The following is a 24890-nucleotide window of genomic DNA, read 5'->3' on the forward strand; positions in this document are numbered from 1 at the left end:
TCCCCCCCCCACAATGCATAATCCCTTCTTAACTTTTATGGAATTCATAGTGTACTTTTAGTGCTCTTTTGATCTTCTACTGGAATCCATCCCATTGTTTCTGTCGTCTCTCACTGATAGCTACATCTTATCAACTGACCCACAGCTTGTTTGTAAAGACAAACTCATCATTCCTCTCATTACTGAGCAACGTGATTCTGTCCTTGTAGCCATCACACCCCTACCTTCACCTGTGCTATTTATACAATGAAAAATAAGGAAATACAACCACAGGAGAATGCACATTTGCTTTACTTATGCAGCTACAAAACACAACTACAGGACCAGGAGATAACTGAAGAAGAAAAGCAGCTGGCAATGAAAACTTAAGACTGCACTATTTTGTGTGGCAGGAATTTGAAATGGGATTTGATTTACCCTGAAGACACTTAGACACATCTTTGCAGATCTATTTGAGCACTAGGAGAAATGAGAGCATTCACACATGTTAATATCCCAACAAAACTGGCTGTGGGAGCTATTGCCACTATCCAAGTCTGCTGTTGCTTGTTGCAGTTGCTGCTGGAGGAGTCCTGTGTTGGTGTTGCAGCTTGAGTAAACGGTGGTAATCATGAAAGGCGCCTTTCTGTATAAATATGTCCAAAGTTCAAGGACAAGTGGGGTATTCATCATAACTAAAGCATTGCTCCCATTCAAAGCTGCAGGAACAGTATCAACATAGAGCAAACGGGTCCAGTCAGTCCTCTCTGTTCCTATAACAAGATGCTCTGCAATTCAGGTGGTAAGGCAAGAAAAATGCAGCAGCAAGAAAGGACCTGGGATGAGAGTAAAATTAATGCCCAGATGAATGCCAGCTTCAAGATCTCCTACATCTGCCCTAGCCCACCAGGTAAGTGGCCCTTCACACTTTTTTGGTGTGATGCATACTCATTGGAGTTTTTTTCTAGTTAGCCCCTTATGGAAATGGACATTATTCCTCTGTATTGTTTCCCCTCCTTCAGCAGCTCCATTCTACCCCTGCTTAGGGACTGTCATCACGTAATTGTTTTTCCTGATATCACCCACATCGACACTTGATCCCTTGAACTACATTCTCACGTGCTTATGTTTCCAGCAGGTCAATGCAAACATCCTTTAACCTGACACTACAGAGAACCTTTGTGTTTCACCTAGAACGTGAAGAGAGGTAAATTGAGGCCAGCATGCTCTAGAGCACAGACCATATTCCCTACTACATGTGTGCCTCCACACTTCTACCAAGAAGCAGTTCTTCATACATTCAAAATTTCCTGTGTACACCTCTTGGCTTGTGGCACACAGTAAGAATTTATCCCACTTCACATGATCCCACAGCTATCTAAGACTGCAAGTTAGATACTTCAATAATGAGTCTGAATGTAGGTAGCAAAGATGAGATTGAAATCTTGTCTCATGCATGCCCCAAGCCTCAGAACCAGTAGAGCTCCATTTTGTTCATAGGTTGCATATGCAGAGGAAAGCACATCATACTGACCAACCACATGTTCAGCAGCTGCATCAACAGTTCTCTATCAAGTAGAGGTTAAGTTTCTGCTGATTTGAAAATAGTAATTCACTGTTTTTCTTATGTAATCCTGACAGAAGAACCAGCATGTTTATTTCTTCCTAATCCCGTGTAACAGCATAGAATGTGTGTGTGTAGATCAGTAAAATACCACACCAGGGACTACAAAAGATAACCAAAGAGTTCCAAGATTTTATTATAATTTAAGGCACAAAAGATGTTATTCAGGTTTCTACCACTGAAGTTCAAATATTTCTGACAATTTCTTAAAGCACATATAACTAGTTATTTCTAGTACTATTACAAGAAAAAACACAAAGATTTTGTGGGGGTTTTTTTTTGGACATACCCATTCAAGGTACAGTTAAAAGTATCAGGCTATAAGAGATGTTAATCACAAATAAAAAGCAAGGGTTCGCCTCTTGGGGACACACGTGAATGAAGACAGGGAAGAATCCAGTATTGACAATACAGTGCTTCACAGTCATAAATACGAAGTAGAAGCAGCTCTTTTTGCTTCTATTAAAAAGCTGTAAATGTACTAAAGGAACAGAAAAAGCATACAAACTAGTTCTATGGTAATAGATCTGACTACAAATTTCTTCTTAAAATCTATCATCATAAGGAAAAAGGACAATAAAGTCCAGTACTCTCTACATGTACATATTTACATGTACAACATTTATCTGTATTACTAGGCATTACTGTGCATGTTGATTTATATGATCAGTGGCAGAACAGTCCATGCCAGCAAAATCAATATAAGCTCATCTTCCACTCAGTATAAAGACATTTTTTTGAGATCTTAATGAACCAAAAATCCAAATCTCATGACAATTCCTTATCAGACTGTCTTGGTTTTGGCTGGGACAGAGCTCATATTCTTGTCAGTAGCTTGTCTTTAGTCTGAGAATAATGTTCTCATGAACACCATGATGTTTTGGCTGTTGCTAAGTACTAAGACCCAAACAACAGGCCCTGAGCCAAAATTAACCTCTAGATTTCAGTCAAATGTTATGTATATATTCACTCATTAATGAAGTATTGTTACATGTATTCATTTATTGGCAAAACACGTATTTGCCTTTCCATATCTAGAAACCCAGTAAGGTCTTATTAGGGGAGTATAGCATCAAAGACAACTCCCTTGGTTCCTCCTGGAGCCCTGGTGAGGCTTTAGGAAAAAGCCAATAGAAGAATGAAATGGGAAATTATGTCAGCTTGTTTAACAGTATAAAATCTGGGCTAATCTCACAGCAGTCAGGGGAGCCTCATTGCCCACAAGGTGGACATGGCACTGGAGTTCCTTTACAGGGCGTGGCTCTCCAGTACTTTGCTGTGACAGCTTCCCCCCACAGCTGTTTGAGGACTTGGATGATGGCCAAGTATTAGGGTAAGTAGTCATGTAGCTTTCTTAATCACTGTAGGCGTTCTTTCATAGTAACGATTACATGCATTGCTTATCTTATCCTTTTGTAATTCTTTGCTAAGGATTACATGCATTGTGTAGCCTATACTTTTGTGATTCTTTGCAGTTTTGCATTATAGTAAATTACACTGTTCCTTAAGTTGGTGCCTGTTTGTGTCTGCGTCTCTGACCCTGCTCACTGGCAAATCACTAAGTGGTACTTAGGGTAAGTCAAGGACTTTTCAGTGTCTCATGTTCTGCCAGTGAGGAGCTCCACAAAAAAAAGTGTGAGGGAGCATGGCCAGGACAAGTGACCAAATTGGGCAAAGGGTATTCCATACCCTGGAATATCATGCCCAGTATATAAACTGGGAGAGTTACCTGGAATGCAGATGATCACTGCTCAAGACAAGCTGGCTCTCGGTCAACAGGTGGTGAGCAGTTATGTTGTAGTGGGTTGACCCTGGCTGGACACCAGGCACCCACCAAAGCTGCTCTATTACTCCCCTCTGCAAATGGATGGGGGAAACAAAGGAAAAGCTCCATGAATTAAGTACTGGGAGAGCTCACTCACCAAATACCATCATGGGCAAAACACACTGAACTTGGAGGTATTGATTGAATTTATTACTAACAAAATCAGAGCAGGATAATGAGAAGTACAATAAATCTTAAAAACACTTTCCCCTAACTCTCCCTCCTTCTTGAGCTCTACTTCCTCCCTCACCAGAAGTTCAGGAAGACAGGGAATGGGGGTTAGGGTCTGTTCATCACCCGTTGTTCCTGCCACTGCTCCAGTGTAGAGCACCTTCCACAGGAGACAGTACTCCACTAGCTTCTCTAACACGAGTCCATTCCACAGGCGAGCGCAGTTCTTCCCAAACTGTTCCTATGTGGGTCATTTTTCCAGAGTGCAGTACTTTAGGCCCAGCCTGCTCCCAACATGGGTCTGCCACGGGGCCTCAAGTTCTATCAGAACACTTGCTCTAGTGTGGGGTCCTCTTGCCATGGGTTTGCAGGTCCAAATTTTCCTCCCCACTGGGGAAGAGGGTGGTAGGAGTGAGCAAGCAGTTGTGTGGCCTAGTTGCCAGCTGGGGTAAAACCGTAAAACACAGACCACATGTGCAAATCTACCAAGAACAACAGACTAACGACATCAAACATCTGACTGAATGCTGTTTATCCTTTGCTATAAATATAAGCAATGCAGCTATGCAAAATCAGTTACTATAAAATATTTATTCCAAGAAGCTGTTCGAATACACACTGAGATAAGGAATGGATAGTATATATACAGGGAATGATTGTAATATACAGATCTTACATGGTATTTACAAAATATTTAATTCCCAACGATGCAACCGCCTGATGGTGGGAAGAGTATTGCATTCATATACACACAGTTAACCGTATGCCTTCTATAAACTTTGCAAAAAGTCCAACCATTATAAAGTTCTCAGATGAAAATGTACATTTATAAGACCGCATTTTTAAAAAGGTGAGTGTGCCTGCATTTCTAACACTTCCCATGCTCTTAAAAACAGCACAGGATTTTTCCCCCCTGCATTTGTACATTAGGAGTGGCTGGCCAGAACATTGAAGAAGTGAAAAACTTCATCTTTATCCATTACTGCTACTTCAGTTGAGCACTCAGTACATAATACTGGATGATATATTTCCTCTTCTTCTTGATTTGATTGTGTAGAGATAATTTCTTTGCTGTGCTTCATTTTCTTACTTCTTCTCTTTACCTTCTTTCTGTATTTCAGTACTTCCTCTTTGTTAACAACACAGTTCATCACAAACATTGCTCTGTACTGCGTTTTGTAAGATTCATGTCTATGGAGAAGGGGAGAAAATGCAAGTCATACCATTCATACAACTCTGCTTCCAAGAAATCTGTTACCATCCCTGAAAGTGGGATTAAAGACAGAAAGTAACATGCCAAAGGGCTGACAGCCAAATAAATAGGAATTTTATAAACAGAAGTCACAGCTACAAAAATAATAAAAACATAGAACTGCAGCCATCTGTTGTTTTTTTAAGGCATTTTTTAAAAATACTGTCTGTTGCTGCAAGAAACACCCTGGAGTACAATGGTATTGGTACTGCAGAATTATGCATTGCTACATATAGCTCATAATAGGCAAAAGATCAGGAAGCTGTGAGCGTAAATGATTCAGCTACTGGCATTGACATCCTAAAATGTCGTGCAACTCTGAAATTCCTTATTTATAAATAATATCATTGACATATCACACTAGAAGCAGCATGTCTATAAAAAAACATAAAATTTCAGCTGTCATCAGTCTTAACAACTGTGTATCTGGAGTATGTAGCAAAATTCAGTACTGTAGTTCAACATAATGCAATGTCCCTCAGGCTGCAATTTTAGAGCAGCCTAAACCAAGACAACAGTGGCTGCAGAAGTCCAGTCTCATATTCTGCTGGCTTATTGCTTGTATGACACTGTGTTGAGCTATGTCAGTGGATTAAACCCAGGGAAGACCAGTATGACAATAAAAATAGAGAGTTTTCTGTCAGCTTAGCAAACTGAAATACTTAAACTATAGAACAAGGTCAAGGAGTATTGGAGTCAACAAAGCAAAACCAGAGAAATACAGGACTCAGTATTTAGATGATTTTAGGCTGCTGTGGAATTTCATCCTCAATCACCAAAAACACTCAATAAATGACAGGTATTTTATTGCTCATTTCAGAAGATTTCTTTCTTCTTTACTCACAGTTCTAGAGTCCTTTCTTTAGCATGGGTTAGGAGCACTAACTAGGCCTGCAATGCAGTCAGAGACTGAAGAGTGCCAAAACATACTGTGGATTCTCACCTAAATACCTTCCTGGGACTTTTAAATTTAACAACACTCAAAACCGTGACTGCTAAGTCTCAAACCAATTAAGAATACACTATTTTGCTTAAACCTCCTTCAATAAGGTATTTTTAGACAAAAATAACCTGGAATAGTTTTATGCCTCTAAGTATCAAGCCAAGATATATATATAGATAGGTATTTCTAAAATCCCCTATCTGCCTAAAATGCCTGTTGAGTCTCCACAATTATTATTTTTTTAATATTTTTAAATATTTTTTAAGATTATTTTTATTTTTTACCTTCTCCACTATGCTAACATTCTACCCTATTCTTCCACATCTCCACACTGCAGGTTAAACTGATCATCATTCTTACAAACCAGCATCTAGCCCTAAATCTGACTCACATATACCTGCCTTCCCTTTATGAGGACCACCTTGCAAAACAGAGCTGATAAAAATCCATAGACCAAACTGAATATACTAACAATTCTACTGACCAAAAAAATGAAATTACAAGAAGACCCCTTATTGTTCACTGTTGTTACCTCTGGCAGTCCAGGCACAATGTTGTCATGCAAGCAGGGCAGTTCAGAACAGCATCACTATTTGGAACAGCTGCAGGTTTTGCCTGCCACTGCTGTGGCACTGCTCTTCTCTGGTTACGGTACCTACCAATTTGAGAGAGGAGGAAGAGGAGACAAAAAGTGAAATTACATGCCCTTGTTGTTGGTCATAACAATTCAATGTCAAACTTTTCTTTGCATTAAAATACACCAATTAATACTTGGCTCTTTCTGGACCCCACTTGCATTAACTCAAAAAACACAGATGAGAAGGTGAGGGGAAAACACATACCAGTATCTTCTGATTTACAGAATACTTTCATTTGGTGAGACAAATAAAAATCTGGAATGAGAATCTGTGCCTAATAACGCACTCCTCTGACTAAGTAGGTATCTCAAGTGCAATGTCTGCAGGCAACATTAATTATCTTATTCAACAGATTTAAGGGGAAAATTTTACTTCTGCTGCAACAACCATTTTTCTACTTCAACCTTCAAAAAACTCTCATTAAAGTAGCTTTCTATTGTTCCTGTCTGAACATTTTGTGGCTCACTAAATTCAAGTTTTCCAAAACCAGAAATACAGTATTTATCAGGAACAAATATTAATCAACAATCAAATTATCTCGCAACATTTTAATTCACAGCATGGTTGTTTAAATGAGATCTACAGACAAAACTAGCTTACAGAATTTGGAAATCTTGATTTTAAAAATTTTAAAGTTTTGTGTAGTTTTGAAGACTCAACTTCCATTACATACACCTAAAACATTTCACAGGATTTGAAGTTTCTTATGCTTTAAGTTTATATATAAAAAACAGTCACATTGGATGGATTTGACAGCATTGGCTTTTTCTCTCTACATTTACCATTTTCATTTAAAATTTTCAATTGATGTTAAGCATCTTACAATTAAAATATTTATGGTTACTTACCCTCTCCTCTGTGAGTCTACCCACTCTTGGTCTCTGTTGTCTTCTTCTGGGTCATACAGCAGCTCATCATTGGAGAGAATCCGACGTTGCTGATGTTTTCTGTTTTTCCGGCTATCCTGTGTATCTGGAAAAATTTGTGCAAGAACATGTTACATCCATCTGACACATATTATCAAAATATACAATTTCCAATTTTCATTTTCCATCCTCACAATAAATCTAAACTGAAATTTAAACGCCTGGCGCATCTCTCCTTCAAGTGTAACCCCGAAGCATTACACTGTGATACATCATAGAATTGCAGGAACTACATTGAGATGATACAGGCTGGTAATTCCCCTCAAAAATGCTGCCTTCACAAACAGCCTCTAGACCTCCCCCCCCTCCCCCAAGAGGATTATACGGGATCTGAGTGGTACTATAAAGATGCCCTCCTCTTCTCTCTGTCATTTACCTATTTTATCTTCATCCTCTGAATCAGAATCAAAGTAAATGTCATCATAGTATTTTGAAGTGCTGGCAGATCCACTCAGCCCAGTACTTGAGGAAGTACCTACAGATGAAATTAGAAGTGGTAAGAACACCCCAGTACAAGGAGAGAAAGAATACAGCCCAGAACAAACCTTTAATTTCAAGTTACTTTGTCCAGAGTGTTCTGTTCTACCTGGGTGTGTTAAGTAACAGCCCTCCCAGTTTATTCCCACACCCTTATCATTCACATCACTTGTGTTACTTCATTTACAGGCGTTCTCAGAGCAGAGCTGCTCCCTCTCCCTCAAAGATGAACCTCAGATAACATTTGAAGCAAAGTTTCTCCCAACACTCCCTTTAGACACAGAGGACATGACATCAAATATACCTGTCTCTGCCCTATGTCATACACACAAGACATCTTTAGTCATGTGAAAGAAATACAAGTGTGGCATTGTTTCAGAAACTTTGATTAAAATAAAATTCACTAAAAAACGTCCCCCAAAATTTCAGGCCCACAGAAGTTCAAAAAATACCTAGACAAACTGCCAAGCAGCCACTCTGCAGCAAAATTCCTATTCTGTGCTGTATGGATGTGGTGATGTAAATACTGCTACGTATTCTTAACTATACAACCAAAACCTAAAGATGATTTGGTCACTAACACATAACTCATGATTTCATATGCAAGCAGATGTTAAGCATAATTTACCCATTTCAGGTGATTTCCATTTGCCTTCCATAGTCTTCATGGTGGTGTTCAGTTCTGCTTCCATCTCCTTTTGGAACTCATCATCACTGGAAGACTCACTCTCGCCAGTCAGGCACTCCCTTATCAGCTTCCGCTTCTGGTCAGGAGTGCCATGTAGGAGCACATCCACCTCATCCTCTGAGCTACAAACATTTAAGTGGCACACACCTAATTATTACAAATAGGCTAAATCGTGGATATAGTCATTTAGAGAACGACCATCTGAATTGTGTGGGTGCACTGGAAATCACTTCTATGTTTATGAACATATAAAAACACTTTATTAGCTTAGGGGTATTAAAACTGGTTTAAACGCGAAGGAGCTTCAGGGGACTGCGTGGGGCCTGCCACAATGCCCCTGCAGCTCCCGCTCCGTGCAGGGAGCTGGGCGGTCAGAAATGTAATTACACCGGTTTCAAGGCAATCGCCGCGGCCGACGTGAGGCCGATCGTCCTGCACTCCGCGGGCAGCCCGGGGTCGACACCCACTCACGGCCTGCCACCGCCACCGTCGCTGCGCGCCCGGGCCAGCACAAGCCAGGCGGGGAGCGGGGCCCGCCGCCGCCGGCCCGAGCCCACCCCCCGGCCGGCAGCTCCAGGCACCTGCTGAGCGCTCGCTCCTCGTCGCTGGGCTCCTCCACCACGTACGGATCGTCCTCCTCCCGCAAGCGGCTCATGGCGCCACCGCTCCTCGCCAGCTGCCGCAGCCAGGCCTGGCCCGGCCCCTTCCGGACGCCCCGGCGGCTTCCGGCGGGCGAGCCCCGCCCGGCCCGGCCCGGCCCGGCCCGGCCGCGCCCCCGCCGCGGAAAGACTCCCCCGCCGCCAAGAGTGGGGCCCCGGCAGCCCCGGGCCTGCCCGCAGCGAGAACCGGGTAGGCGGGTCTGTTCCCTTTTCTCCTTGGAGCTGTAAGTCCTCGGGTCACAAGGTTTGAAGCACTTTTTTCCAGAGTTACCGATCCAGAGTCAGAGCTTTAAGAGACACACCCAATACCAAGAGGCTTGGAAAAAATTTAATGAGCTAGTAACACTCAACAGCGAGGACTAATCTAAAAACTGTTCTCACATCCTACTTAAAATATTTACAATATTGTTAGCTATATATACATTGTCATTGTTGTCCCTCGTAGTCTATTTATAGATGAGTTCCTTAGGAATTATAGCTGTTATATCTAGAAAATGAACAGCACAGTATTAGTGTAGTAGGCATTGCTAGGAATACTCTCTGTACTAGGTAAGTTGCCAAGACCCACTGGGCACTGGTCATCGAAGCCTGAGGTGATGGGTACATGAATCAAAGCACAATGCAAACTTCCCTGCCTTTAATGTGCAAGGCAGTAGGGTAAGGATACTACACTGTGCAATTCACGCTATCTGAGAAGAACAAACACGCCTGTGCGGCAGTACAGGGCATCTGTAATCACAGAGACACTGACTTAGGCTGAACTGCATTTCCAACCGTACCATTCACCCAAACTTTGCTGTTCCACTGAAGGCCTAAAAACAGCATATATTGCTTGTAAAGCAGCAATCCCACTGTGAAGAGTAGTTCATCAAGTAAAGCCTAATTGTATGACATCGTGAAATGACACAACATAGCAGCACCGCTTGGAAAAGGTCATAGTTCAAGGAAGGAGACCAATCAATACAACTAACAATATTGGATTCATAGTCTATATCTTAAGTCCAGTTAGAGTGAGATCCTTTTCCATTCCTTTATAGGGGATACCTTCACTTTTTTCCTGAAGTAAAACTTTTTATCCGTATCACAGTGGGGCAGTATTACTTTTCACTGATATTTTATGCACCTCCTTCTGAACTCCCTTCTGCTACTTTATTTCCCCTTTCTCAGAAGAAACCCAGGAAGTTCTCTCAAATGTATTTCTGTCAAAGAAATTGCAGAGTCAGCCACCAAGCTCAAAACAATTTAAGTACACTGGAGAGGAAAGTCACAGACAAACAGATAAAACCTGAGAATGCAAGTGAAAAAGTACTGGGCAAGTAGTGTCAGACCAATCCAATACTTAGTGAATGGTTTTTACATGATGAATAAAGAAAAAAAAAATAATCTAATTTACTAGAAAATACTAAGCTTATAGATGATACAGTATCTGCATCATTTTAGAAAAATCACTGATTTCATGGTTTATTTTACAATAATTGGATTAGTCTACAAGTTAAGGCAAACATACTAATGCATCTGCTTTTCTTTTTAAATCATAGTTATAAAGGTTACACAAAGTTCTCCAAAATTTCTAAGAAATGTTCACAATTGAAAAAAAGATAAGTTTTTTGATATAAGTACATGGAAAAAAAAAACTAAGACAGTGTATACAATGCCATTATAGTAACAATATTCAAATATCTAATGGTAATACTTAGGCCATTTGAACAATGTGCTTCAAATGGTGATCTTCAGAAATTACTTACAAAGGTAAATAAGATTGCAGCCGTATCATAGTATTCATAACATGAACATTATTATATTGGCTATTTTCACAAAACCCGAGCATTTGGTTTTTGAACAATGAAAGCGTATAATGATTAAATAAACATGAATATGTATGTATAACAAGTATGCTGTTCATATAGTCTGGAGCTACTTTCAGGTGTTTAATTCTTTTGAAAGAAGAAGCTTGCTTATGTGCACTTTGTCAAAAGTTTTCTCCAGGGAACTGTAAATGCCTATTTAAAGTCATGAAAACAAAATCCAGAGGAGGGCAGCCCTTGTTAGTGGGAGGACGGAACGTAGCTTATGTGTCACCATTTAACACTGCCAGGCAGCTCTGCAGAAGCTGTAAGTTACCCTGTAAAAATAAAAAAAAATATCACCACATTTGTCTTCTTTCTTTTAAGCTTGTGACAGAACAATGTTTTTTTAGATAGCAGTGACACCACTAAAGAGGAATAGACAGATTTTAAACATATGGAAAAATATGTGTAATTGTGTATTAAAAGCTTTTTTGAATGTAGGAATATAGCATCATGGAAATAAACACAGCCAATTTGAGATTAAAAAATAAGCATTTAATACTCTTTCATGTCTCTTCCTAGAGGTCTAATCAGGCCACAAATCTATTCACTGCAGAGCACTCTCTTAGCAATGAAATTCACAGTGGAAAAGTTTAAAATATTTTATACAGTAGGACCATTTCTCTGCCTCTAGAATGAGATGCCCAAAGTGTAAATATTCATGTGTTACACTGAATACTATATACACCAACAAATATTAAACAATTCATAGCACTCGGAATCTCCTCGCTTCTAGCAGCCATTTGAGCTGACATCTTTGTTCAAGGAGGAGGCCTTGTAAGACAGCAGACTGATTTACATGCTTAGCCAGGTGATTTAGCCATCAAAGTGAGTTTAGCCTTTACAGCTGGAGCTACAGAAGTGATTATTAGAACATTAACTCAACTCTAAGCCAAGCTCCGTCCTTCCTTCCAAACACAGGTTTTAATATTATTTAAAGCATTCTGGCTCTACCATAAAAATATACAGACTGGTTTTCAGGTATCTGAATGAATTTAGAGAATGGATACCCTTGTCAATTAAGCAAATGTGACTGACAAGACAGAATTTACTTTCCACTAAAAACCCCACCAAAACAACCCAGTATTCATATGTGCATTCATTTATGCTTGCATCATTTTAAACTACTAGTTATTCACTATGAAATACCTGTACTACGTTTGTTCCCAAATCTGAAACCTCTATGTAAGAAAAAAATGTTGGGCTGTTGACAGTGTTAGGAATAATTCTTATCAGGTTCAGATAAAATGCAGGAACAAAGCAGTTTGAATGCCCAGTTATGAACATGGAAGAAATTGCTGACTTCTCAAAAAATTTTCAGATCACGAAAGAAACATTTAGAGAAACCTTCAGACCCACAAAAGCATGTAAGTATCTGTGATTTGCATGCCTTTCATAAAACAGTCCACAGAAGTCCTTAAGAATTTGTAATTACTTTTTTGGTTAAAAGCCACTCCAAGTGACTTGTGATAGATAAGCAAGACATTCATCCCTCAGGCCCAAAAGGTAAACCATAATTCTATGCCCCCCTTCAGGTTCTTATAATCCAGATTAAGCAATTAACTGATTTAAAGCCTTGAAAGCAGATTCCCAGTTATACCCACTAAATCCTTCTCAGTCTTATCCAGAAGACAGCAATTTCAATTCCAGCTTCAACAGCTTTTTTGTTTCTTTATGTCTATACTGGCAGAGGACAGTCACAAGCTATTTTTTAAAAGGCTTGTAATTCAGTGACATGAACAAATTCTATATAAGCAAGATACATAGGGACTTGGTGGCCCATCTTTGTGGTGTACAGGATTCATAAATTTAAGGTCTCTGTTACTGAAAAGCTGATTATTGACTGTAATGAACTAATGAATTGAAAGGAATACTTCAGTCTGAAGTCTTCAGTCTTCAAATGGAATTCAATCTGAAGGACACTTACGGACTGCACACATTACCTGTAACTGAAGTGTGACAATAATCTTTTGGCCATCTTATTGCAGAAGTATGAGGTATATTTGTAATTTACAGACCATTTTGTAGCCCTCTTAAAAAAAAGAAAAAAAAGTGTTACCAGGACATCTGTGCTGGTTTTGGCTGGGGTAGAGTTAATTTTCTTCTCAGTGACTAATATGGGGATGTGTTTTGGATTTGTGCTGAAAATGGTGCTGATAACATAGAGCTGACATCTTATTGCCAAACAGCTCTTACTCTGCCTTTTCTGTTTCTTGTACTGGCATGCTAGAAAAGTAGCTGGGGGTGCATGGGAGCTGGGGGGGGGGGACACAGCCAGGACAGGTGACCCCAAGTGACCAAAGGGATATTCCAGACCATATGGCATCATGCTCAGTATATAAGGTGGGGAAAATAAAAAGGAAGAGAAGGGCATTCAGACTGTTGTCTTCTCAAGTCACTGTCACACATAATGCGCCCTGCTCTTTTGGAGGTGACTGAACATCTGCCTGCCCATGGGAAGCACTGAATAAAGTCCTTGTTTAGTTTTGCTTGTGTGCATGGCTTTTGCTTTCCCTGTTAAGCTGTCTTTAACTCAACCCACGACTTTTCTCACCTTTCTGAATTTTAGTTGCTAGCTGAGGTTAAACCATCACAACATCCTTTACACCTCAGTAATTTCCAGACTAAGCCAGTCAGTCTACTAAAATTTTCCAAATAGGCACATAATTCATTTTCATTAGATCAAATTTACAAAGTTCACAAGAACCACCTTATTTGTATTATAATAAATCAAGGACAATAGAAGCTGTGAGCTATTACTCCTTGTGGCTGCACTGCAGTATCTGACATATTTCACTTACATCAGCATAGCTTGAGAAAGTTCAATATATTCAGATTCAGGAAAGTGTTTCTTGCCAGCTTACACTCCTAAGCTGCAGATATTAAAACTAATGGCAGAACCACAGTGACAGAAACATCCTTTTCAGGAAAGAAAGAATTACTGACAAAACATTTCAGCAAATCCTTTAGCACTGCATTTTCCTTACTTCCTTCTTCTGTAAGTTCCAGGTATCTGTTGCTAGCAACACAAATTCTTTTTCCAGAAAACCCAGAGAGGCAAGCATGTATATATTAATATTTGTGGCAAATGTATGTTTCTGTTTATTTATGTGAAGGAAGTGGCTGTCCTAGTTACAATTCATATTTCAAAAGACTCTAAATGTACAAGAATGCTCTAAGTATATGATTATAATCTTAGCAGTTCCACAAGCTGTCAAACCTCCCTTCCCTGAACATGAATTCCAATACAGGAATACCTCAAAATCCAACCATTTAAAATACTGAACAGTACACCAAATGCAGCTTTTGCACCAAAATGGCCAAACACTGATTCAGGTCTTACATTAGCTACAGCTGAACTAAGTCATGAAGAAACACAGAGCTAACAAAACAGAAGCTAAGCACTACCTAGGGGGATAATCAGCCAGAATGGCCACAGAAAAAGAAACATCGATATGTTTAGAGTAGGTCACTGACCAATGATCATCTAAAGCTTCAGTTTGGCAGCTATTCTAAATAAATCTAGGGTAGATGCTGCTGGTAAGAAGGCAGCTCTCTTTTATTGCCAGACCCTCCAGCCAAAACTGTGTGTTTTGATACAAGCGATATTGTGAAAACAAGACAAAGTAGGAAAACCCAGAGCAACTTTCAGCTCCTTCTTACTATGCAGCTGCACACATAACTGTGCCAACATAAGGGAAAGGAAGAGTCATGTATCATCATCCTTCCTGGCAGCAGTCTGCCCTTTCATCAACTTAAAGCAAACTCAACCCACAGTCTGATTTTTAGCTATTTCAAAAGTCTTGAGTTGTAATTCAAAAGGGTAACAGGATATTAATCATACTTCCAAGTACTATGTTATAGGGAAATAGTATGAACATAACTGGGCAGAGAGGGTTTACTTAGAATTTGTATATAAAGTGTCCCTATTTTACTGAGTTTATTTCCCTATGGCCCTCAAGTCTTCTAGAGCTACAGGCAGGTATAGCTCACAAAATGCAAGCTGTGCCTCAGAACTTTCTCTCAATTCTTTGGTCACTGATTTCCTCTGTGCAGCAACCTCTGTATTTTGATATTTGTGTTTTTCTTTCCACACAGAACAAGTAACTTTAAACAGCAAGTCAAGCAGCAGCCTTCATTGTGTCTGAATTCCTCAAGAAGAGCTTCTCAGGTGAGTTCAGCATTCACTGCTACAGCACATTTCACTTCCACATTTTTTGTGTGAGGCAGCTCCAAATCCAAAAGACACATAGTTAGACCGATTCAGAAACAGATACATCTGCATGGCATCTAGTCTGGAGGCACTCACTACTGAAAAAGTAAACACATAATAGAAGACTTCCAGCAAAAGGCTTCAACAGTGGGTATCTTCTGTCCCCAGACTGCTTCCCCACTTAGCATTTTTGCTGGAATCAAACGCTTAGACTTGGCTAACAGGTCATGTTGCAAAGTTTGTCAGTGCTGTGCTCCACACTCGATTGACCAAGCAATTGCCATTTTGTTGCTACTAGAACTTCAGGTCTGCCTCCAGTAGGTGTCAAAGCACAGAGACAGAGACAGAGACTGCCAGCGTCAGGCAAAGTATTTTGCCAAGAACCTGGAAGCAGGGGGCTTTTGATCTGACGTAATTAATTGACTGCCTACATGAAAAACATAGCTTTCTTTTATGCTTTTTCTTTTATGCTTCTACTCTTCTGGCTGTACTTCAAGAGACATTAAATGTCTAGAAACAGCCCAGCTTAGCCCAGTCAAAAACAGAGCTACCTAGTCCTTGAAATGTGAGTACTGTTCATGATTTGCATTTCAGTCATATTCCTCTAACATTGCTCTGCCCCATCAGGGCACAATATTACATTTAAAAAAGCCAACAAACAAGTCTTTTAGTATCTCCATCCTTCCTTTTATGGAACAAACCTAGAAAGTCTCCACCAAACCACTTAATCCTTCAGTACTCCATACAGACTAATAAAAACCTATCCATAAGACTCTCTTCAAATACCTTGGTTATTGCATTAATAAGAACATTTCCCATTATATAATGTTGAAAAATACAATGTTCTGTACTTGTACATTCTGTAATAATCAAACCCAGAATTCGCAGAAAGAAATACACAGCAACTGAATTGATCCATCTGTAGTAGCAGCTTAGCTTGTTTCAAAAATGAAACAGGAGCATTGAAAGAAGGGAACTTTCAAACCTAGTGAGAAATGAAACGTCCTTTCATTCAACAGGTTACAGTATTTGTTAATGTTTCAAGATTTATCATTCTTAGTCCAAATGACCTTTTATTATGGTAAAGCTTTAAAGATTCAAAACTGTCTAGTGAATGTTGTGCTCCATGATGAAGTAGGTGAAAAGGGTCAGCAAAAATTGATCTTCAAAAGCAGAACTACAATTGAAAGCTTCTATTACAGCTTCATGGACTCTATGTTAGTAAAATTACTAAGAAAAGACGAGGTAAGTCACAGACAGGCTACTCAAAGAAATGCATTGTAAAACACAAGCTGTGTCAACAAACTAAAGCTAAAAATCTTCAAGCACTTCCAGGAATACTGAGGACACAGGAAGCACATATCAAGTTGAAAGCTACAGAAATTAAGCGTCTTCCCCCTGTATTCTGCAGTTATTAGCTGACAAAATTCAAGAGTATTACTCCAACGTTGTGACTTGCATAGTTAAAAAAAGGGATTCTTTAAGGATACTTTAGAAGACAGAGACATTGTCTAAGCATTCCACTTCAAGGTGTGTGGAGACTTCAGCAAGAGTCAGTTACAAGAGATGATGAGCAGTCAATGATTGAAGCAGGACAGAAGCACTCCCTTACTAAAGCACAATATGGCAAATCAATAAAAACTGTTGCAAGAAAGACTGTTAGGACTATTTAAAGTAAGGACTGTTCATCTGAAAAAGGAGTCATGTGTTCCATACACTACTGATTGCTTTACCAGCAATATATAAATATCTCATTAAGCTGAACTTACACCTGCAACGATCTTTTTTTAAAAAGTCCCTCAAACAGCCCTTTTTACAGTGCACTGGTTTTATAAGCAATGGGTATAGCAGAATGAAGAATGACACCATGAACACTACTGAAAAGAGTGTAAAGAAGCACTACACCTCCTAACAAGTTCTTCCAACAGATGTTTTCTGAGTTAATTCACAGCTTCCTAACCAATGCAGTTTCAGATTTGAAGAGAAATGCTAAAGAACTGACTTTTAAAAGAAAGCTTCCTCCATGTATACGACTGTTCAACTAAGAGACTGTTGTAGTCGTCCATGAAATCAAATACATTTTGAAATTTAAAGACATTACAGGCCTCTTAAAGTTCTTTTTCCAGAAAAATTTATCTTCCTGACAAGGCTATCTGCAACATGCCTCTTTTGTTAATAGTTTAGAGTTTAAAGGGAAAAAGGTTCAAAAAGCATGCTCATCATACCAGACAGTCCGGTGTGATCTCATGCTTAATATCCTATACATCAAGGCCCAAAATCTGGCTAACAGGAGAAACTGCTTCCTATCTCATAGCGAAATGGTAGGAGAAAGTTTTAAAAATAGGTTAAGTGTTCAAATTCTGCAGCTGTAAATATCAAACAGACAAATAAACATAAAACTGAAGGCAAAATTATCTTCCATGACATGAGATTCCCAAAGGCACCTCAAGCATACCAATCTCTCAGAGACACTTCAGCTATACTTCAATTTCTCTGTGATTAAAGGAAGTTCATCTTTCTGGACAATACTTAACTTAAAATTCACCTTCCTGAATGTCAAGTGTGTATCATACAATAACTGTAGTCATTTTGGTTAATCAAGCATATAATATTCAAAATTACTTGAAATATAGGCTAAAAATTATCACAGTTACCTTAGCATGCTTTAATTCCAGTTCTGCTAGTTCCACCAGATTTTTTCTGAATGCTGCAACTCTTCTTGTCTTAAAGTCTATCAGTTCTATAGGAAATAAAAATGGACTCATTAACAGTATCCCTGCTAGTAACCTCAACTATTAAAAGACATTCCTTGAGGATGAAGAGGCAAAGGGTGAGAGAAGAAAAAAAGAAAAACCTCACATTTAATCTCAGCACATTCTGGGCTCAAAAATACTGCGACTCAGTTGGAAGAAAGCAAACCATCACTGCAGTTCCTCACCTCTACGTAACCTTTTGTGGACACAAAGCTCTTTTGAAAATAGACTGCCAAGTGGATACTTTTAACACTTGTTTCTCTTATTCCATCTGCACTGTTCTTTCAAGGCTGATACTTGAAAGTCTACAGGGAATATACTAAGCTAAAACTAGGATGAACAACAGAATGCCTTCTGCATATACTCTTGTGGCTAAGAGGATCACTCATTCTCCATTGTCTCATTTTTAGGAATCATTAACCAGATTTACAGGCTTGAACAACTCTTCAATGATAAAAACAGGAGTGTGTGGTGTTTAAACCTTGAACATATCTGCCACAAATGATGAGTCAGATACCTACTAACTCACTGAAGTATTAACCTAAAAAAGACAGTAAGTTTCCAGAAGAAAAGTAACAGGTAAATAAGGTTCCTTTTCTTGATTAACTCTGTCATTCAGTGAAATATCATTTCATTATTTCTCCCTTCTCTAATGTACTATCATATCTGTGACAGATTGGTGCCTTCACAGAAGAAAGCATAAAACCAAAAGAGGAATTTTAACAACCCTGAAATATTTTTTTGCTGTTACTGCTAACAGTTACAATTTTGTATCCTAGCTTATTTATGTAAAAAAAAAAGCGTAACAAGTAATTTGCACCTAGACTGCTCTACCTATCAGAGCTATGAGAAACCAAAGAAAAATGTAATTTGAACTTTCTAAAATAAATAAATAATAATTAAAAGACCATATACCTGCTTAGAAAACGGTACAAAAATCTATTCTCATTAATTACATTTATTATCATTAATAACATACTAAAATATATTAATTTTCAAGTAGTAACATAGTATCAAGGACTACCCAAATACCTTGTTTTGCTGATTCAGAAATTTTTTCAAATTTCTGACAGCATATTTGCTGAGTAGTTTCAGCTTGCAGCACATCTTTATTTTTTGCTCTTGCTTTATCCAGTGCCTTATTAGCATTTTCATAATCCACTAGTGACCTCGATCTTCTATATAGGAGATCCTATTAAAAAAACAAAGGTTGTATGGAGTTTGCAAGATTCTACCCAAGGACTTTGTTACATTCCAAGTAATTTTAAAAAAATCAAATTAATTTTAGTCCTTCTTACTGCATTTCAGTTCTTACTAAATTATTTGCATTCACTTTACTTCATCCTGTAAGTCACAGGAATGTCCATACTAGATCAGATCCCCAACATAATACTATTTGATCTCCATCTTGTCTGACAGAGGCTAGCAACAGATGGCTTAGATCATACTCCAAAAAGCCAAAGGAGGCGAATCATGGGAAATTTCACAGCTTCTTAGATTAGAAACAAGCTACATTTAGATTATGTATTTCAAATACACACAAAGCCCGAGAAACAGTAGTAACATTTTTTGTGCAACAGTTCGTGATCTTCTAACTACAGACATTTTCTGTCAAATGCTTGCTCATCCTGTGATGTTATTTAATCATCTCACATCAAACAACAGTAAGAACTGAAATTTTCTGGAAGCACAGAATATCAAATTCAGTCTGTGTGTTTTTGTATCAGCACCAGTAGATTATATGGAATACCCAATTTTAATATTTAACAAAAAGCAAAATTGCTTGCAATTACAAGCACCAAATATGCTGCAAACAGCCTTTCCACTGTTTCCACATGTTTACTGCATGATTTGGCCTTGATAAGTGGCTCACTCAGTTCCACACAGTCCCACATCACCAACTGCTTTGTTACTCCTTATATTCAACAGAGACAGGTTTTACAGCTAAGGGAAAAACTGCAGGCTAGAGGTGGCAGTATTTTAATCTATCTATATTGTGAGTTGATGATCCCATATCACTTTCTCCTTTTTTTTTTAATGTTAAAAAACCACAATTTCACTGAACAAAAATGCATAAATTCACCTTAGCAGCTTGAGATTCCCTAAGGTAGTATTTCAGAAGATCAGAAAGTTTAAGATCTTCATCTGCAGATACCCGAGCCTCTATTTTCTGGAATAACAAAACAAAACACCACCACCAAACAAAACAAAACAAAACAAAACAAACAAACAAACAAACAAAAAAAACCAGTAAGCAAAAGGATCAACTTAAAAACATCCAGACTTTGGGTTTTAATTTGCATGATACTAATTCAATGTAAAATATACAGTACAACAACAGATAGTCTTTTTCTAAAACTAAATCAGGCATTAATTATAGGATACTTAAAGATGCAAAATGAGAAGCAGTATTAGTATTTTGTATTAAAATGTAAGGAATAAGCTACTCTGCAAGCAGTAATTGATAACTGGCTTTCTATATTAAAACTGCTTTTTTTCCTAATAGTAATTGTACTTATGCTAGAAAAATGTAAAGAAACAAACTTATATTAAGAGCTGTATAAGCAGTTTTATGTTATTGTTGAAATCAAAGGAAAACAAATTTTTAAGGCATCTTTGCATACTAACTGTGTAACTGCATGCGCTAAATGGTCTAAAAAGCCAATAAACTAATAATGGCTTGCATTTGAGACAGATTAGAAATAGAGTCTGCATGTGCACTTCTTAAACCCTAATTTTTATTAAAATAATTCCTGAAATGCAACATTTTGAGTCAAAGCAAGTAATTCTGTTCATTTTTTTTGAAGTATGTGTTAATGCAGATACAATTCTCAGTTGAGAAATGCACACATTATTCATTTGGAAGTTTTCCTGATACATGGCATACATCTTCTCTCTACCAAGCCAAACAAGTAAGGCAAAAGAGAAGATATTTGAAAAACTGGTTACAAGAATAAGCAACATTACTTTTGAGTCAAATAATTGCAGAAACTGATCTTGGCTCCAGAAAAAAAGCAGCATGACCCCCATTTTTTTTCTGGATTAAGATTCAATTTCTTCATTTCTTTTACCCATAACAAGTTCTGTGATTCCCAGTCACAAGTATGAAAAATCTCTTTGTATTTTAGAGGAACAGCAGCTTTACAAGGGTATTACAGCAGACTGCCTATAAATGTTTAGTAGACTGAAGAGTCCGAAGGTTCATTTTACAAAACACATGACTGAAATCTTACGCTTTCTCATTCCATACTACACATTGCTTAAATGCTCCATCTAGAAGCACACATATTAATCCACATATTAATGCCTTGTTGACACATGATGTCTCTTTCATAGTTACATACCCTTGTTTTGTCAAATAACTCTGACACCTTCAGAAAAAACCTGTGAAAAGAAAACAACTCCTATTACAACATTGTTTTCAACAGTTAATTGCCTTCTAGAACTCACACTGTAGTCTGTCTGGCAATAAAGACTGCAAAGGCATCGCTTACAATTTTAATTCATAAAACTCAGAACATACTAGTTTCACACTTCCAACGTGTGGGAACTGCAATCTAAGAAAGGCAAAGGACAAACAAAGGATAACAGATGGATATTTTTAAGTAAAGAATAATTGTTCAGACCCTAAAGGATTCGTTATGCTTCTGTGAAGTAAACCCCAAACACCAGCACTCTGGTCAATGGTCTTACACTATTATCAAGTGTCCTTTACACAAATTTGAATGTACTTTTCTTCACACAGTAAACATGACATATGTCCTTTCTGGAATTCAGGGATGCTGAGCTACAGTGTGGCAGCATCTCCATTGCAGTAGACAATACAAAGCTTCAGTCTTACAGCAGACTGAACTACAGTCAAATTATACTATTTTGACAGAAGACAGATGTGATTTCTGACATACCCTAATGGACTACAACAAATATCAATACTATCATCAAAGTATCTGGTATATAAGCTATCACCACATTTAAAAGTATATCACAGCAATTCAGATAAATTAGAAAGTTAACTTTCATATTCATCTCCTACCTGTCATCACACTGACACCACCATCCTGCCTAACTAACTGTGTGGGTATGTTGACAAGCACTGACATCTTTAAACTAGTTAACTAAGTTTTATTGTCAGTTTTATTTGCTTCATCTTCAAGCAAATCACTGAAAGAGTAAAGGACAAACATCTGTACATAGAAACACCCTTCTAAAGTTTTGGGGATCTCTGTAGATTCCTTTGTTTTCCTAAGAGTAGTAAACTTGCCAAAACAGCAGAGCTATTTTTCCAGATGTTGGTACACTCAAAAAAATCCATATACTCAGGCTGAGACTTGTGCTTGCTGCATATGTCAAAGCATTTGTAACATTTTTTTTTTTTTAAATGGTGAAAGAATTGTGGTGTTTTCTTTATTTGTGAGGACTTTTCCGTCTCAACTGTGCAATTTTCTACAGACTGTAGAAAGTAGCATTTTTTTACAGAGGAATATTAAAACAAAAGTGTTAAATGCAGCCTGCTAAAGAAATTAAATACTAAAAAAGAAAATGTCTAAATGTGATACAGCTGTAATAAATTCTGGTTTTCTCCTAACAAGAGCTCAATCTCAGCAGGTCACCATTAAGACTGCTATACAGCAAATTACCCCGTAGGTTATTAACAATATCTTACTTGCATATATCTGTGGAGTCCTGCGTTCCTAATGCATATAATGAAGAGCCAATTCTATTATAGTCATCCGCCACATCTAGAAAAACAAACAAGCACTTGTTTTACTACCTCATTTCTTTTCTTTCTGAAAATTTTGAAATTCCTTTCTTCAAAAATAGGTATTTTTCTAGAAGGACATGCTTTAATACATAAGTAGAAATAAAATTGCGATCACATCACTTAATAGGAAGGATAACTTCACACAATAAAAACAGTGCTTTCACCAAATTGCACAGTCTGTAATTTACCTAGGTGTATTTTATGCAATTAGAACATGTTAGGTGAATTTATTGTGCAATTTCTTTAGGTTTTATTTTGGTGGAAGACATACACACTTAATGGTTAAAGTCTGAATTTAAATTTTTGTTTAAAACTACTTGGAAAAAATAATATCACAGTTCAGCAGTAACAAAAGGTCTGTGTGCCTGAGAGCAGTTGACTACAAACCCCAAACTACCAAAAATACAGCACTATATATACACCACATTTTCTAGCACATCCCTATTTTTAGGAAACCCTTACCTCTTCAACAAGCAGTCACTGGTTAAAGTAGCATTAGTGTCAAATCACTTTAAACAATGAAATTAGAAGCAATATTTTTAAGAAGGCTGCATACTAGTTGAGGTATTGCTATATAATCAACATAAAAAATAAATTTTTGCACACAGAGCTTTTTTAAAAAGCTCTAAGTATTAGCTCAATGGATGATGGAAACTAACAGACCCATGCAATAAACAGAAAAATACATTTGTTTATTATTTCTTAAGTTTACATGCCTTTAAGCATAATTATTTTTTCTTAATTAACACAACCTTAACAGATTGACGGGGTCAAGCTTCCACATAATTCATTACTTCATACATCATCAATGCAGCTGGTTACAGTGAAGAATGGTTTAAAGAAGCAATTCATCTCCCCTTCTATTCCTCCCATTTCAACATCAAAATGGATTTTCTGCTGGAAATAGCAAGTCAGTGTCTTTGCAAGCCCTGCAGCTCTCTGTTGATCGTGTTATCCATAAACTACAGATTGCCCATTTCCAAAACAGGTTTCCCAGGTCATTGCTCTACTCCTCCAGCCAGAATTTCAAAAGGCACCATTTGTCCCAATTCACAGTTTGGCAGAAGCTGTCAATAAACATCATATGTGATTTAAGCCTGGAAACCAATGAAGCTTTGTCAATCCTTTCCCATCAGATCCTCTACAACCTCATTTCAAAGGATTTTCCCAGTTCTACAACCAATGTAAAAGCCTTCCTCACTCTGTAAATAAATCTTGACACTTCATTGCCGTGAATGAAATTCAGTTCTCATTTTAAGAAAGCAACCAAAACCACCAGAAACTACTTCAGGCAGGAACTGAATGCAGACACAGGGGCTCCCTTAGCTCATTGAGCCATAACTGACTCTTTCCATCTCCTAGCATAGATACTAAAACTACAAAAGACTCAGCGTTCATACAATGGCAAGAGAAGCATCTGAAGAACTCGGAAAAATCTTGGTTTAACATCTCATCCAACATCCATTTTAGAGGTCTTATCAATAGAGATTCATAAAAGGTTTGTGACCTGGTTTTGTATGAACTGTAGTTCATAAATAGTACTGTAGACAGCAAAGACAGTATCTGTAAATCAGACCTAAACTTCAAGGAAGTAGACAGAATCTGGAAGATCAATTTTGATTTATCTAGGCAGAAAAAATCAAGGGCAACACAGGTCAATTCCTTCTGAGCTTCTCAAAACACAGTAATCCTAAATCAAACACAGCAGTCCTAACCTGAAGATTTTTCATTTTCTCAAATAAAAGAACTGCACTTAAGAAGACCTTCTAGAGCTTTCAGAAATCACATTAGCTAGCACTCAGCTCACGAAGACAAATCAATAGGCAAGTGGTAACGCTTGTCTCAGTAAGAAAAGGGGTCCTGAAAACCAGGCTGCTGAATGTACACACTCCTATCTCCTCTCTAAATAGTTAAAAAATGGAAACCTAGTCTACAACTGGCCCAAACAGAGTTTGCTATGTGCAAAGGTAACTTTGTCAGCAAGGAAATGCAATGCCCAGTTTGCCAAGAGATTGCACTCGGTGGAATCAACCACATCCAACCAAGAACAACTACACTAGGAGTAAAATCACATGCACTGCCATCTTACCCACCTCTACACCTAAATGACAAAGTCAGACTTCAAAAAAATAT

At 38.1% G+C, this 24890-nt stretch overlaps 2 protein-coding genes and 1 long non-coding RNA gene across 10 annotated transcripts in view; 1 reads left to right on the plus strand and 2 right to left on the minus strand.

The window, feature by feature from the left end:
- Positions 1 to 3556: 3556 nt before the first annotated feature.
- EAPP (E2F associated phosphoprotein) lies at positions 3557 to 9231 on the minus strand. Its single transcript, XM_015632234.2, has 6 exons — positions 9105 to 9231; positions 8464 to 8645; positions 7735 to 7833; positions 7281 to 7404; positions 6327 to 6449; positions 3557 to 4790 (listed from the first exon to the last, which is right to left on the minus strand). The coding sequence occupies exons 1-6, from the start codon at positions 9176 to 9178 to the stop codon at positions 4526 to 4528; spliced, it is 867 nt and encodes a 288-aa protein (XP_015487720.1). The 5' UTR covers positions 9179 to 9231; the 3' UTR covers positions 3557 to 4525.
- Positions 9232 to 9276: 45 nt separating this feature from the next.
- On the plus strand, positions 9277 to 23983 carry LOC107205990. Of its 7 annotated transcripts, none has more exons than XR_004497823.1 (6): positions 9277 to 9426; positions 12351 to 12396; positions 12898 to 13026; positions 15128 to 15200; positions 18406 to 18574; positions 23518 to 23983. It is a non-coding gene; the product is annotated as an uncharacterized LOC107205990 (long non-coding RNA). The 7 variants fall into 7 exon arrangements; XR_004497824.1 differs by having other exon boundaries at positions 9277 to 9406; XR_004497821.1 differs by lacking the exon at positions 12898 to 13026.
- Positions 9495 to 24890, minus strand: part of SNX6 (sorting nexin 6) — a 29822-nt gene continuing 14426 nt past the window's right edge. Inside the window, exons 9-15 of one of the 2 annotated variants that reach the window (XM_015631197.3) lie at positions 22659 to 22734; positions 21340 to 21379; positions 20079 to 20165; positions 19028 to 19187; positions 17897 to 17982; positions 12904 to 12978; positions 9495 to 11304 (exon numbers count right to left, since the gene is read on the minus strand). In XM_015631197.3, coding sequence (XP_015486683.1) covers positions 12937 to 12978; positions 17897 to 17982; positions 19028 to 19187; positions 20079 to 20165; positions 21340 to 21379; positions 22659 to 22734 — 491 coding nt within the window. In that variant the 3' untranslated portion in view covers positions 9495 to 11304; positions 12904 to 12936. The remainder of the gene's footprint in view (positions 11305 to 12903; positions 12979 to 17896; positions 17983 to 19027; positions 19188 to 20078; positions 20166 to 21339; positions 21380 to 22658; positions 22735 to 24890) is intronic. The other variant, XM_015631196.3, reaches the window with a different exon arrangement.

This window comes from Parus major, chromosome 5 (genome assembly GCF_001522545.3).
Source record: "Parus major isolate Abel chromosome 5, Parus_major1.1, whole genome shotgun sequence".
In the NCBI taxonomy this organism is placed as follows: domain Eukaryota; kingdom Metazoa; phylum Chordata; class Aves; order Passeriformes; family Paridae; genus Parus; species Parus major.